The sequence below is a fragment of the Candoia aspera genome, chromosome 2, assembly GCF_035149785.1.
Source record: "Candoia aspera isolate rCanAsp1 chromosome 2, rCanAsp1.hap2, whole genome shotgun sequence".
NCBI lineage: Eukaryota > Metazoa > Chordata > Lepidosauria > Squamata > Boidae > Candoia > Candoia aspera.
This window is the reverse complement of record NC_086154.1, coordinates 249,322,813-249,336,887: the sequence shown is the minus strand read 5'-3', so window position 1 is coordinate 249,336,887 and position 14,075 is coordinate 249,322,813. Positions and strand designations below refer to the sequence as shown.

General features: G+C 41.5%; 1 protein-coding gene across 1 annotated transcript in view; it reads right to left on the bottom strand.

Annotated features, from left to right (window-relative positions):
* Positions 1–13,657, bottom strand: part of MTMR12 (myotubularin related protein 12) — a 54,117-nt gene extending 40,460 nt beyond the window's left edge. Inside the window, exon 1 of the mRNA XM_063295774.1 lies at positions 13,513–13,657. Within this exon, the coding sequence (XP_063151844.1) occupies positions 13,513–13,584 (72 nt within the window). The 5' untranslated portion in view covers positions 13,585–13,657. The remainder of the gene's footprint in view (positions 1–13,512) is intronic.
* Between the last annotated feature and the right edge of the window lie 418 nt (positions 13,658–14,075).

The following is a 14,075-nucleotide window of genomic DNA, read 5'->3' as shown; positions in this document are numbered from 1 at the left end:
CAAACAGAGCCATCAGCAGCATTCCAGGTTGTTGTCCCCCACCTCTCCCATAGAAATGCATTAGGGGATTTTTTTTCTTAATGTTTTTCTCTGCAACTCCCAGCCAGATCCAGTCCATTTTCAAACCTGATCTCTCTTTTGCCAGCTTCTCCCCCACATATACACCAAATTGATCCCATTCCATTTTCAGAGACTTACCCTACTGATGATCAGACAGAATCTTCAGCCCCTTCCCATAATTTCTAAACATTATTGGGTTGGAAAGAATAAAACCTTGTTCAGTATACCAACTTCCCCAAGTCCTTTCAAGACCCAGGACCTAAGCATGCCCCCCAAGTTCCCAGCATGCCATTGCTTGCCCTTCAAGATCTAAAACTACAAATTTGTAAGTCCTTTAGTTTTTCAGTCTGACACTGCACATACAGAAATAACGTGTACTTTTAATACTGAAACTTCCTGATATGTATCAGTTTTGTTGTGATAATTTTTTAGTGTTGTAGTTTCATTGTGAATTATGCTAACTCCTAATAAGATGAGCTAGATGATCCCCTCAACTACTGCTTCAGTTTAACTTGCTTCTGTCTGACAAATGTAATTTTACAGACCCATTTTTACGTTCTTGATTTCAGTCACCAAGTATTATAGGTCATCCAACAGTAACATTTAGAAAAATACCATAGATGCAAGATTTAAACATACTTCATTCATGAAAAGGTACTTTCCCCCTCAGATTCAAGCAGCACTAAGTTCTATTGAAACTCAGCAACGCAATCAGCAACAGTCACAGCACAGGTCTTCGAACTCCGTAATGCTATGACCTCTAAATGATAAATGGATTTGTGTGATCCCCTACTCCAGGAATAAAACTAATTATTTCATTTAAAAAAACTCAGCAAACATTAGTTTGAATTGCTAAAATTTAATTATATTGATCAATGGGACAATTCTACTGGTAAAGTAAAACAAAACAAAACCAAACCTCAATTTCCCTTTTTCAGGGTTCTTATGCCAGTTTCAGGATACGTGAAGGCTTTCCCCCTTTACCAGAGGTGGAAGCAGACACTGGGTGGGCTTTAGATGCATATCGTTTTCTTTGGAGTAACTAAGTAAAAAAAGATATTTTGCAGTCCCATACTAAGATGGGGGCTGATATTCTCCACGAACATACCCCCCCCCAAAAAGCACACACTCTTTTTCTCCCCTCTCCAGGGAGATACAGGAGATTTGAACAAAATCTTTCCAAGGTTCCATCTTGGCCTCCTTCTCACTTGAAAAGGGAAGAAAGGAACCTGCTGGATTCTAAATCCAACTGATGCCCCTCCTCCCCTTGGCATTCTTACCAATCCGTATCTGGTGACCTGTCCCTTCCTTACCGATAAAGCTTACAGGATATCCTTGCAAGGATTTCAAATATTTACAGCTGTTGTGCAAAGCATATAAAAATCAGCAAATCCTCCTCCTTGAAGCACTCAGTCAAACACTGAGTTTTCCAGGTTGTCTCTATATTGAATATACTAAGCTGGGCTGAAAGCAAAGTGAAACAGTTGGGCATGCCAACCACCTGGGGACACAAAGTTACCTGAAGGATGTGGCTTTCTCAGCACTTCAAAAAGGGCACTTCACTTCCACCAACATCCTTTGTGAAGACCTCTCTGGTTGCTTTGTACAACCCTTAGACCCTTAATCTTGCCCTTAGACAAGCGAGCTAACAAGTACCCTCTTCCGCTCATGAAGGACATGTTAGCTCACTTGTCTAAGGGCAAGATTTTCTCCAAGCTCAATCTTCGTGAAGCCTATTTCTGCATCCGCATACAAGCTGGAGATGAGTGGAAAACCGCTTTTAATTGTCCACTGGGTTCATTTCAGTACAAAGTCCTCCCTTTTGGGTTGGCAGGGGCACCCGGAGTCTTCATGCAATTGATTAATGAAGTATTACATGATCATTTGTTTAAAGGGGTCCTGGCTTATTTAGGTGATGTTCTCATTTACACTGAAACTGAGGAGGAACACGAACGCCTCCTCAAACAGGTGTTCAGCAAGCTTAGAGATGCCAGACTTTATGCCAAGCTTTCCAAATGTGAGTTTCACAAGACCCAACTTGACTATCTAGGCTATAGGGTGTCTGACAAGGGCATTGAAATGGACCCTGGAAAAATTCAGGCGATTTTAAGTTGGGAACGTCCCTGCACCCGGAGGCAATTGCGAAGTTTCCTCAGGTTCAGTAATTACTATTGCCAATTCATCCAGGGGTTCGCTGAGATTGCTTTGCCCCTCACTGATTTGCTCCATACCAAGGGCTTGGGGGAGACACGCAAAGTAAAAAACCCTGGAGCAGTGCTGAATTGGACGCCTGAATGCCAGGCAACATTCGAGAAGTTAAAAACCCTCTTCACTGCTGAGCCTATTCTACAGCACCCCGATCCTGAACACCCCTTTGTGGTCCAAGTTGATGCTTCTGACTCCTCAGTTGGGGCTATATTGTTACAGAGAGATTCTGAAAATCATTTAAAACCCTGCGCTTATTTGTCCAGAAAATTTTCTGAAACCGAACGCCGGTGGCGTGTTTGGGAAAAGGAGGCTTTTGCTGTAAAAGCCGCTTTGGAAGCCTGGTGTCACCTCCTGGAAGGCGCTAAATGCCCTTTCGAGGTTTGGACTGATCACAGGAATTTGGAAGCCCTCTGCACCCCCCGGCGTCTCAGTCCTAAACAAATTCGCTGGGCTCAATTTTTCAGTCGATTTAACTTCCAGTTAAAATTTATTCCGAGAAAGAAAAGCTTTCTGGCCGATGCTTTGTCACGTTTACCTCAGGACCTTGACCACGTGGCAGATGTGGTTGGGACTGTTCTCACTGAACCACCACTGGGCTTAGTTGCTGTCACCCGGCGCCAGACCTGTGCGCAGGCATCCCCGCCCCCAGCCCGGGAAGCGGAAAGTGCAAGTTCCTTTCCAATTACAGAAAGACTTTCTCCAGGCGCTTAAATCTGACACTTGGTTGCTAGCTAATAAAGACACTGTTTCTTTTGAAAATGGTCTGGCATGGGTGCAACACCGCCTCTATGTACCCGAAACTTTGCGACCTGACATTTTACAGCGTTCCCATGATGATAAACTTGCTGGGCATTTTGGTTTTGTTAAAACATTGCATTTGGTTAGTCGTCAATTCTGGTGGCCTACCTTGAGACGCGATGTAAAAAACTATGTGGCTTCCTGTCCTGTTTGTGCAATGTCAAAGCGAAAAGGGGGGAAACCGCAGGGGCTTCTGCAGCCTGTGGCCAGCCCGTCCCATCTCTGGGACGAGATTTCTATGGATTTTATTGTGGATCTTCCTACCAGTCAGAAAAAAACTGACATTTGGGTTGTAAAATATTTTTTTTTCTAAACAAGCCCATTTCATTCCATGTGCATCTATCCCGTCAGCCCCGCAATTGGTGTGCCTATTTCTCATCCACATCTACCATCTCCATGGTAGCCCCTGTTTGGTCAGTGACCGCAGGACACAGTTTACTTCCCAGTGTTGGAAATCATTTTAAAAATTGCTTGGCACTAAACACGCGCTGTCCACCTCCTCCCATCCTGAGACTGATGGATCTACTGAGATTTTGAACTCCACCATTGAACAATTTCTTAGAGCATACATTAACTACCATCAGGACAATTGGGTGGACTTCCTGCCTTTTGCTGAAGTGGCTTACAACAATGCTGTCCATCAGAGTACTGGGCAAACCCCTTTTCATGTGGTTTCTGGCCACGACTTTGTTCCCATCCCTGAACTGCCACAACCCCCTTCCCAAACGTGTTCTGCCTCTGACTGGGCTGTTAAGCTTGCTGATTCCTGGCCGGTGATTCAACAGGCTTTGGCTGATGCCCAGGCTGCTTACAAGTTTCAAGCTGAGAAGCATCATTCTTTGCAACACGACTTCAAGATTGGGGATCTGGTGTATCTATCTACCAAATTCATCAAGTCACCACAACCCTCTAAAAAACTTGCTCCCAAATTCATTGGTCCTTTCCCTATTGTTGGTCTTATCAATCCAGTTACTGTTAAGTTGGGCCTGCCTCACAATTTGAAACGCTTGCACCCTGTTTTCCATTGCAGCTTGCTCAAGCCTGTCCACCACTCTTCCCGCTGGCATCCCCAACCTCCTCCTCCTGCTCCGATCATGATTGATGGCCAACAGCACTTTGAGGTCAAGGAGGTCATTGATTCTCGCAAGCTTCGCGGCACCCTCCAGTATCTGGTCCGATGGAAACACTTCCCTCATCCTGAATGGGTGTCTGCTCGCCAGGTTAATGCTCCTGATTTAATTCGCCGTTTCCACTTGGCATACCCTTTAAAGCCTGCTGCTTAGTGTTTTCTTTCTTTTGGGGGGGGCAGTATGTCACGTTCACTGTTTCAATGTGCACTGTACATCATAACGTTTCACATGCCATGGCGCTGATGCACATTTCTGTTTGGGAGGGAGCTGCTGTGAAACCTTGTACCAAACTCTGTATCTATGTTCATTACAATGGAATGTGTTTGGGTTATGTGCTCTGTTCAAGGACTTTTCCCACAGACCATCAGAAGCCGTTAGGAGCACCTGGGATTGTGAGCCTGGGAAGATTATACGGGGGGAGGGATCTCATTTGCACCGAGGGTTTTTAGTTTGCATTTGGCGCGCTTTTATCATTCTCAGCTTTCTTTGTGATCCTGCATACTATTCTTTAATAAATCAGATATCTTTGAATTCCTGCTCATGAGCCTGAGTGTGTTGTAGAATAGGCATCCCTTACAAATATTTACACTTTCAAACCTGCCACTCCCCAAGCAGAATGTTCTGAATAATTCTAATAGCTAGCTTGCTAGTTCTGGAATCTGTTTTTCAGATGTTTTCCTTTCTTTCTGCCAACTTTTCCTTTTTTCCATTATCAACTTACCTAAAAATTTACTGATGCTGCTAACATCAGTCCTGCACAGCACAAGGCAACAGCAAATTAGCAGATATTGTTGCCGCCATGCATCCCTCCCTACTCCAGCTCTTGTTCTCTTCCTTTTGGTCTCTTGTAGGCATGATCTCAACAGCAAAGCAGCAGTGCTCTGACCCAGATGATGGCTTCCCTTGCAGCAAGGTGGACAAGTGGGGACATGTCAGCACTCATAGTAGCACGCCTCTGGCAACTAAGGGTGTAGCTGGAGCTTGAATCCAGCCAGGTACCATCCTTCCACCATCTCCCCCTTCAGGGTAGCCACCAGGAAAAGGAAAGGAAAACACCAACCTTTTTTACCCTGCCTTCTTGGCAGAGGTACTGGCAAAGATAGTAGAATCAGTACTGTCTGGAAGGAATTGCAAGCAGGCATATGTGAGGGAACGATGGATTTACGAGATCCCAGCAATACAGTCCACAAAGCAGGAGCACAGTCTGACAAGGCTCTTGCTCTATCTGGACAAGCTGGTGCAAGCTCCCTTAAGCTGGCTCGCAACCCCACAGCGATCAGAACCTATAGTCGAGAACCTCATGTTTACAGCGATACTTCCATCATTCCTACTGTATATAAATCTCTACATAGTCTACCCAGCATTCTTCAAATGACTCAAGGTGGTTAATGAAGAAAAAAGGAAACTCACTTATACATTGTAAGTGCATCCCAGGTCCATTACTCACACCAAAAGTCAGTTCAAACAGGATGGTCTTAACGCACCTGCAAAATGCAAGGAAGTTGGGACTCCTTGTCTTTCAGGGGGCAAGACAGTTCATGAACTGGCGGCTACTAGCAAGTAGGTGCTTCTGGGTCCTACTCCTTTTACACAGGAGGGGGTGTTGAAGCACCCCTTTACAGGATGAACGCATAGAAAAAGTAAGTCCTGATTGGGAGAGACAGACTTGCAAGTACAAGGGTACAATTTTAGAGATTAAGACCACCACCTTGAATTGGGCCCACTGATAATCACTGGAGTAACCAAACATCCCAAGCCCAATTATATTGCATACAGCAAGTAGCAAGTTGGGATAAGACTACTGTCAAATAGCCTCTGGTTTGTGATATACAGAACCTCTAAATTTTTAAAAAGCATTATTTATCGTTTAATTCCTGTGTTAATAATAAAAGTTTCCAAGAAAAAGAGGATGCACAGAGCTATTGCTAGAATGACTCAGAGCTGGTAGGTTGAAACAATACAGCAAATTGCATGGCACTGAAATATTTATTGATGTATGTTTAAAGTTCAGAACAGCAACAAGGAAGTTCAAATAACCAGAACTCTATTTCATTACAGTATTAATCAATAGCTTCAACAGAGCTACATTCCTATGTCATGACTCTGTATTTTAATAAAAGGCATAGAACATAACATTTACTGGTACTCTATTTGTGTTTCAGACTCCACATTTTAAAAAATAAGGTCAAGAAGCATATGCTGAATCTTCCCTTTCTTCCTTTCCAATCATACTTTTTCTAAATGTCATATATTTTGTCTGCAGTGAAGTATTTAAACTTATAATCAGCAACCTGAAGTCTGCACAGCATAACCAAATAAAAAAAAATCAATGCAGCTTTACTCCATATTTCAGGTTAATTAGAAGTTTTATCAATCTAAGATATGATCTAAATGAGGAAAGTAACATCACTCACAGAATCATTTCTCCCACTTAGAGAACAAGATGATATTCATTGTCATTTGTACTTACACTAATGATGCAATATCAGGAATTTGATTTATGCCTTGAATAGATGTTTAAGATCAATACATGGCAGTCTCAGTACTGATTATCATATGTTCCTTTTTACCTTAGAGAAAACAGTTAACTTGTTTTAAGTATTATTGTGCTTTACACTAAAAAAATGTTTTGACAGGATGGAAACCAACAGGAAGTCAGCCAAATATAAACACAGTTAACAATGAATTTTGCATACCAGTAAGCTATGTATTGTGAGAAAACATTAACCTTCTCAGTACTTTTTCCAAGAGAAAAATACAACTCCCCAAAGCTTATTTTTACTGCTTTAGTATCCAAAACAAATGGGGGAAAGATACAAAAAACAAAGACAAAAAAGACAAAATAATACTTGTAATCAGAATAAACAGTATTCCATTATATTACTACAGAGCTAGTTCATAAGTAAAGAGTGAACAAATACCATTCAGCCAAGACTATCAATCTAGAGTGAAATTGTTTTTCTGCAATCACAGAATAACCTTTTTTGCTGTATCCCACAATTCGCTCAAGTGACTACAGAGTCACTTGAAGAATGAAGAAAAGTGCATATGGAATGCAAAGCTAACCAAACATTTCCTATAAAAAATGGCGAACTATGGAAATGCTACTCATAATTTCATTTTAGGCTTAGCAATTATATAAAGTTGTCCTGAAATCCTGCAAATCTGGTGTTGTCATTCATTTTATATCAGTTAAAGGAAGTACACAAGGAATTGTGTTTTGGGAATATAAGCCTACAAAGCTATAATCCATCCCCAGTTGTTTAACCTTTATGGGGCAGGCTAAATTGACTTCAACACCAGCCCCCAAGAATTCTACCAAACAGACAAAGGAACATAAGTTTAAACGTAATTTGAATGTGAGCTCAGCTGAGAATTACTGAGTACAGCAACGCAAGTTATTTTTTTAAAGTTTCCCTAAGTCTCCACACGTTTAACTATGCTGACTGTGATGGGGTTTACTTGTCTGTTTAGCTGTGACATTTGGTAGGTGACCTTAAGCTAGGCCTTCTCTCATTCTGACCTTCTCATAAAATTGCTGTTAAAACAACTGAGAAAAGGCACAGACATTATTCCATTGAAGTTTCACAATTTCATTGTTTATGTCTACTGGAACAAACAAAATACTGTAATGTTCAATACAAGAGCTATCTTAACTTTCATACCTCAATGTTCTTCCCAAGCATAGTCTTGCTCCCATTAACGAACAGTAGTTTAATCTGAATTTATTCTGCACTATCTCCAGGGTGATTGCCTCCTTAATTGAAATTTGTACATTAGCTTTGTCACAAATGAAGACGTTATGTATCAGAGAACTCCACCTAAATTTATTTTACCAAATATTCTTCCTTCCATAATGGATTACCATTAAAAAACCCACAAACTAAATCTTGATGCTGAGAATTTAGACAATTTGAATATCATATTATAATACTCTGAACATGAAATCCAGAATGTTCAACTTATTTTATGTCCTTCACTACAAAGGACATAAATAATGAAACTAAAAAACAAGTATAACTGGTATGGAGCTGGCCTGAAGGGCAAGTTCAAGTATCTTACATCTCTTTATTAAGTATTCTTTAACAAGCAAAGCTTTTGCTCTCTGCATACATCAAGTAAAGGCATGGTATGTATATTTAGCAGTAATTTCTCATGACCTAAGTTCAACAATACACTTCCTGAAGAATTTAGAAATCATTTATGCATGTGCTCAGGAAACACAGAGGATATCAATAACATTTTAATTAACAGTATCCATCTTCACATATAATACATATCAGACATACAGGAAAAACAAGAGTAACTTGTTCTATTAGTTATATTTAGGATTTAAGTTCTCCAGAATCAGTTTAACACTCTCAACTGCCCAGAAGAGGAACTTCCTTATATATGCACAGACTCAGTTATCACTACTAAGTTATTGATCAAAAATCCTCCTAGTTAGACCACCACCAACTCAAGTAATCAGGACATTCGAAACACAGCTGCAATTTTCTCTTCAAACATGAATCAAAAAGCTATAAAGGGACTTCCAGGGAAGCAATAATGAAATGAAGATGGACCCAATGACCACAGTGGAATGAAGAACTGGTGAATGGACCGGCTTCTCAGAATTCCTCTCCAGGCAAGGAGAAGACTCGGGATAGCCCACAAGCACTCCATACAGCAGCTCCTTGCAAGGAGACTGTAATATAGCAGTCTTCAGTGAGTTTAGAGCTCTGGGAGCCGAGGGATCTTTGCCCAAGTTTCAGTTCAGCGCTTTTCAAAAGGACACTGGGCTCACATACTTCCTTTCTTAACCCCTTCCAGAAATTGCTTGTTAACTTTTTTGGGGATATTAAAAACCCTCAGAAAGACAAGTTTCATTACCCTGGGTGAGTTTCCTTCAAGTCTTGGCGAAAGAAGTTTTATGCAAGTTTAAGGACTTAAAAAATTCTTACTTTGGAATAAACAGCAAAAGGGTGATTAGAACGTTGATTTTGGAAAGTTATAAACAGACTAAGGGTCCAGATGATTTGAAATAAGATTTTGAAATTAAGTATAAAACCTTCCTGTGGGAAAATGCTGTTGATTACAAAAAAACATAAGATGGGACTTTGAAGGCTGGACCCTAGAGGGAACCAGAAAGAACTACAGATTATAATTAAAGGAAAAGAGACCCACTAATACAGAATGGAGCAAAATTTTATTTATTTATATTTCAAAATTCATCAGCACCCATCTCACATGAAGTTAAATACTTTAACTTTGGACGAATTCAAGGATATTTGGGGAAAATGCACTCAGAAGTTACTCTTAAGACTGTCTGCTATCATAAAACTGGATTTAAAAGAGGTTATAGAAGAGGAACAAGTTTTACTGGACGAGACTGAGACTGATTTGAATGAACAAGTTTTACTGGACGAGACTGAGACTGATTCAACTGATTTAAAAGTGACAGGTTACAAGAATGATATGGACAATGACATTTCACTGGATATACAAACGAAGCCAGCTGATGTCTTAATAATTAAAAGGGATATACAAATAACAATCCAGAAGAGTGACTTGGATAATTTTCTTATTTTGGATTTACAAAAGAGACTTGTTAAAGTTTTGAAAGATTTTTTGAGAAAAGACAAAGAGAAAATGAAAAGAAATCAAGTTCTGGGACACTATTTAAAGGGGTCAAAGATGAAAATTGTTAAAGGCAAAAGGAAGGAATATAAAGTTGGTTTATTTGATCAAGGTTAGAAAATATATATGTTGTTTTTGGTAACTCTTAATGGAGTTTTGCTGACCAGGACCAAATGACAAGGCTTTAAAGATTTGCTTATCGATATGAGAAGAAGAGATCTTTTGTTGTATTTTCAAAGAAAGTGTAAGTTACTGTGTTAAAAGTAAAGGAAAGAAATATAAAATTGTTTTATTTGATTAAGGTATGTGTGCTTATTTCTGGTAACTTTTAATGGACTTTTGCTGATTAGGACTGAATGACAAGGCTTTAAGAATTTGTTTATAGATAAGAGATGAGATATGGGAAGATCTTTTGTTGTAGTATCAGAGGACGTGGTAAGTTACTGAAATTGTTCGTACTTTTCGTAATGAAGGAGAAGTTATTTCTTTATACATCTTTTTCTTTTTTCTTTACTATATTTCTTTTTTGGTTGTTCTCTGCACTTTTTTTCTTTTCACTCTTTTATTAGTTTGTATTAGTTTTTTATCTTTGTAACTGTAACCTTTAATAAAATTATTTTTTAAATAATAAGGTATAAAATAAAAAGCTATAAAGGAAGAAACCTATTTTGGGCGCCATTAAATTCCGGATGTCTACTTTCAAAGGCTTCTTCCTTTACTCCAAATGATCTAATATCCTAATTCTTCCTTATGAGCTTCTTGGCAGATAAGTATCTTCACTGGGTTTCCCACTGTATTCCAGCTACTTTTCTACCACAGCCAGCAACTTAAGCTAACTAGAAGCCCATGGCCAAAATTCAGTCTAAGTAATTTTATCTGTGCTCCTAATTGTTTCAACAAAAAAATAATTTGCTAGTGATCCTGCAATTACTTCATTTCCAACCAGAGGATAAAAAGTCAACACAAAGTAGCCAACTTCATGTTGCCAGAATCCAGCCTGTATGGTTAGCTTACAGTTCAGTGAGTCATGCAAACATAAAAAACTGAGTTGGGTAACCTATGGCATATTTAATTATGGGAGTGTCATGTGAACACAACCAATGTTAATTATTTACATCCTATATCCAATTACTAGATCATCCAAGCACACATGCAGTATATGGGCCTTTATTCATATTCTGGCCATATGCTGACAATCTGGCTGTGTGGCAAAAGTTGACAGACCAAAACTAACCAAATTACCACCTCTTCATTTTTGGCCATGCTATTCATTAGACATATTTGTTTGGAGATATACTTTAAATACACTAAGTGTCCAACACTCTTCATTTTTTTAGTACAACCATGAATGAGAATAAAAGATTAGAAAGACATATCATTTATGAATGGCAAACATGATCAAAAGGAGAAAGCAAGATTAATTTCCACTAATATTTTATTTTTAAATAAATGGCTGCTATTTTACCAAATGCACTTGAATGCAATATCGTGGTCTCAAAACTAACTACCATTTCTGATAAACAATACACTTCTCAGCTGTAATGTTCATCCGATCTGCTAATCTACATAATAAATGGATATGATACGTCATCTAGACCTGGATGCTGGATCAAGCCAGTTAAACTACAACACTTTGTCCACAGTTTTTACCCAAAGTTAAAAACAAGTTAGCTTTTGTTACCTGAGCTCCTTATTTTGTCCAAACCAGCTCCACAATACAGAATAGGTGGCTACTCAAAGGAATCCATGAGGGAATGAGTGAATGTCAAAAAGGTAGGTGGAATCACGTTAGTGATGGCCCGCCTTTTTTAAACATATGTCACATACACTGAATACATGCAAAAAGGGGTGGTGCTTCAATCATGCCTTCCATCTTGATCTTTTTGATTACCCCCCTCCCCCAGCAAGTGCTTGTGAAAAGATTTACAAGCCAATGCATAGAAAGTGGAACAGGGACACAGTGGAGCTGAAGGAAGGGTAAGTTTCTTTTCACCTATCTCTGGAGGATCCAAACTCCAACTCCCAGCAAAACAACAAGCAAAAAGCAGGAAGCACTGAGTTGGCCAGCCACTGCAAGAGTAGCTAGGATCCTTCCAAACAAAGTGACCCTGCTTCCCTTGAGCTGCAGATTAGCCACAGCACATTATGTCAACATGCCCACTACCAATCAACAATTTTTTTACAACCCCCAACCTCCCATTTGCCAGAGCAACAAGCATTTTATTTGAGTTATAATACCTTTGTTTTTCAAAATGTGTTATTAATATAAGCTCTCTTGATGCAAATTACTTAGTTTTAAAATAAAAATACTTTTGGACATACAGGATAGTCCTCTTTTCTCAGTCACTCGAGCATGCTCTTCATATAAATTTAAGTAGCTGGGGAAAAAAAGACTCTCCAAGGGGAGTAAGTTATCTCGTACAGGCTTGCCAACTGCAGTGGTACTTAGGACTCTCTCCATGCTATTTTATCTAAAGTAAACCAGGATTGCCACCAGATAACCATTCCCTATCAATAAACAAAAATGATTAGGGTAGTATGGCTGTAAGCTTTGCTTACTTATTTAAGCAAATCTGGGTGAACTTACTGAAGTGTGCTTTGAAGAATGCAGTCACAGGCCTTAGCACAACTGAAACACGAATACAGGTTTTTAAATACGGCACAATTACTTTGCAGCACTGCAAGCAGTTTCATTTTTTGGTCTAACTACATAGTATTAACTACAGCACAAGCATGTTCAATCTGACAGATGCACAATGGGAGCATTACAAGAAGATCTTTTTGGAAGGCCCTATGGAAGTCTTGCGCATGGGAATAAAGACCTTCACCCAACTTCAAGTACTGTTTTAAGTAGTTCTGGACACAGTTTTCCAAGATTTTATTCCAGAAGAACTGAAACCAAAGCAGAGTTTAAACCTTATTCCTTCCCTGCGAACTTGCTCTGCTGCATCCCCTCCATTAACTTTTAGAATTAAAACATGGGCTTGACAGCAAGCCCATCTTATAACACACAGATTAAAATGTATAAAAAACACACCTTCCTGAGAAAGCAGGTGCTTCCAGAGTGTAATTACCCTCCTCATTCACAGAAGTGCACCAAGGAAGGGAAGGATACCGTTTCACACATGCAAAGCCTCCCACCTCTCCCCCCGCCCCTTCTGTCTTTCTTACCAGCAAAAGAGAAAGACGGAAAGCTGCACCCTTGACCTTTATTTGGGCAGCGCCAGAAGCCCCCAGCGCACGCCTTTGAAAACTTAAATCTGTCCCCCCATTTGATAAGAGGGCTCGTAAAACGAGAGAACACCCGTTGCCAAGCTCCTTCTTGCCCCTAGAGAAAAACACTCATTTCAGTCTTGACCTCCCTTCCTCCCCGCTCGCGGAGTCCTACGTCGGGGGGAGTGATTTTCCCCGCCTCCCCCACTACTTTTTGCCCGTTTACATCGACTGCGTGAGGGGGTAAACAGATTCCTTCTGCTCCCTTGAATAAGGAAGAGGGACCCAAGCCATTATTTCCTGGACCAGGGATGGGGAGGCGGGTGGGGCTGGGACGACGGCACCCCCGCCCCCCTCAAAGCAGCGGACAAAACCGGAAGTTTTCCCCAGAGGGCCAGAAACTCCCGGAAGAGGCGCCAGCGCTGTCCGTGGCTCACGGGAGGAAGCCCAGGGAGCGCGAGCCGCTGCCGCCCAACCGCCTCACCTCAGGGCTGATGTAGGAGACGAAGGAGGGCTTGGCCGGCTTGGCCCCTGCGCCCACCCCTGCGCCCAGCATGGCTTGCCCCCACGAAGTCCCCGCGGTGGCGGCGGCGTCGGCGCTGCTGCTCCAGCCGGGGCCGGCGGGCAGGGTCGGCGGCAGAGTCGGCGTCGGGGGCGTCGGCGTCGGCAGCTCCTCCCAGGAGGACTCCACATCCTCCGCCAGCGCCACCCTACTCCGTCGCGCGTAGTTGATCCCTCCCATCGCCTCGACCGGCCTCCGCCTGCCCTCCCGCGCACCCCACGGCGGCCCCTCCCCATTTCTGGAGGAAGGGCCCCAGCGGGCGGCGCCGCCATTGGGCTAGCGCGTGCTCAATCAAGGCGGCGAACCGCCCATTCAGCGCGGGAATGACGGGTGCGCGCGCTACGCTCTGATCCTAGTTTGCTGGGAGGGGCGGGAAGAAGAACCAATCAAAGCCTCAGGGAGAGAACTCCGATTGACAGTTGCTTTGTCCAGTCAGTAAGCAAAACCCTCTGCGACTCACTGACTGGCTCCTCCTCCTTTTTTTT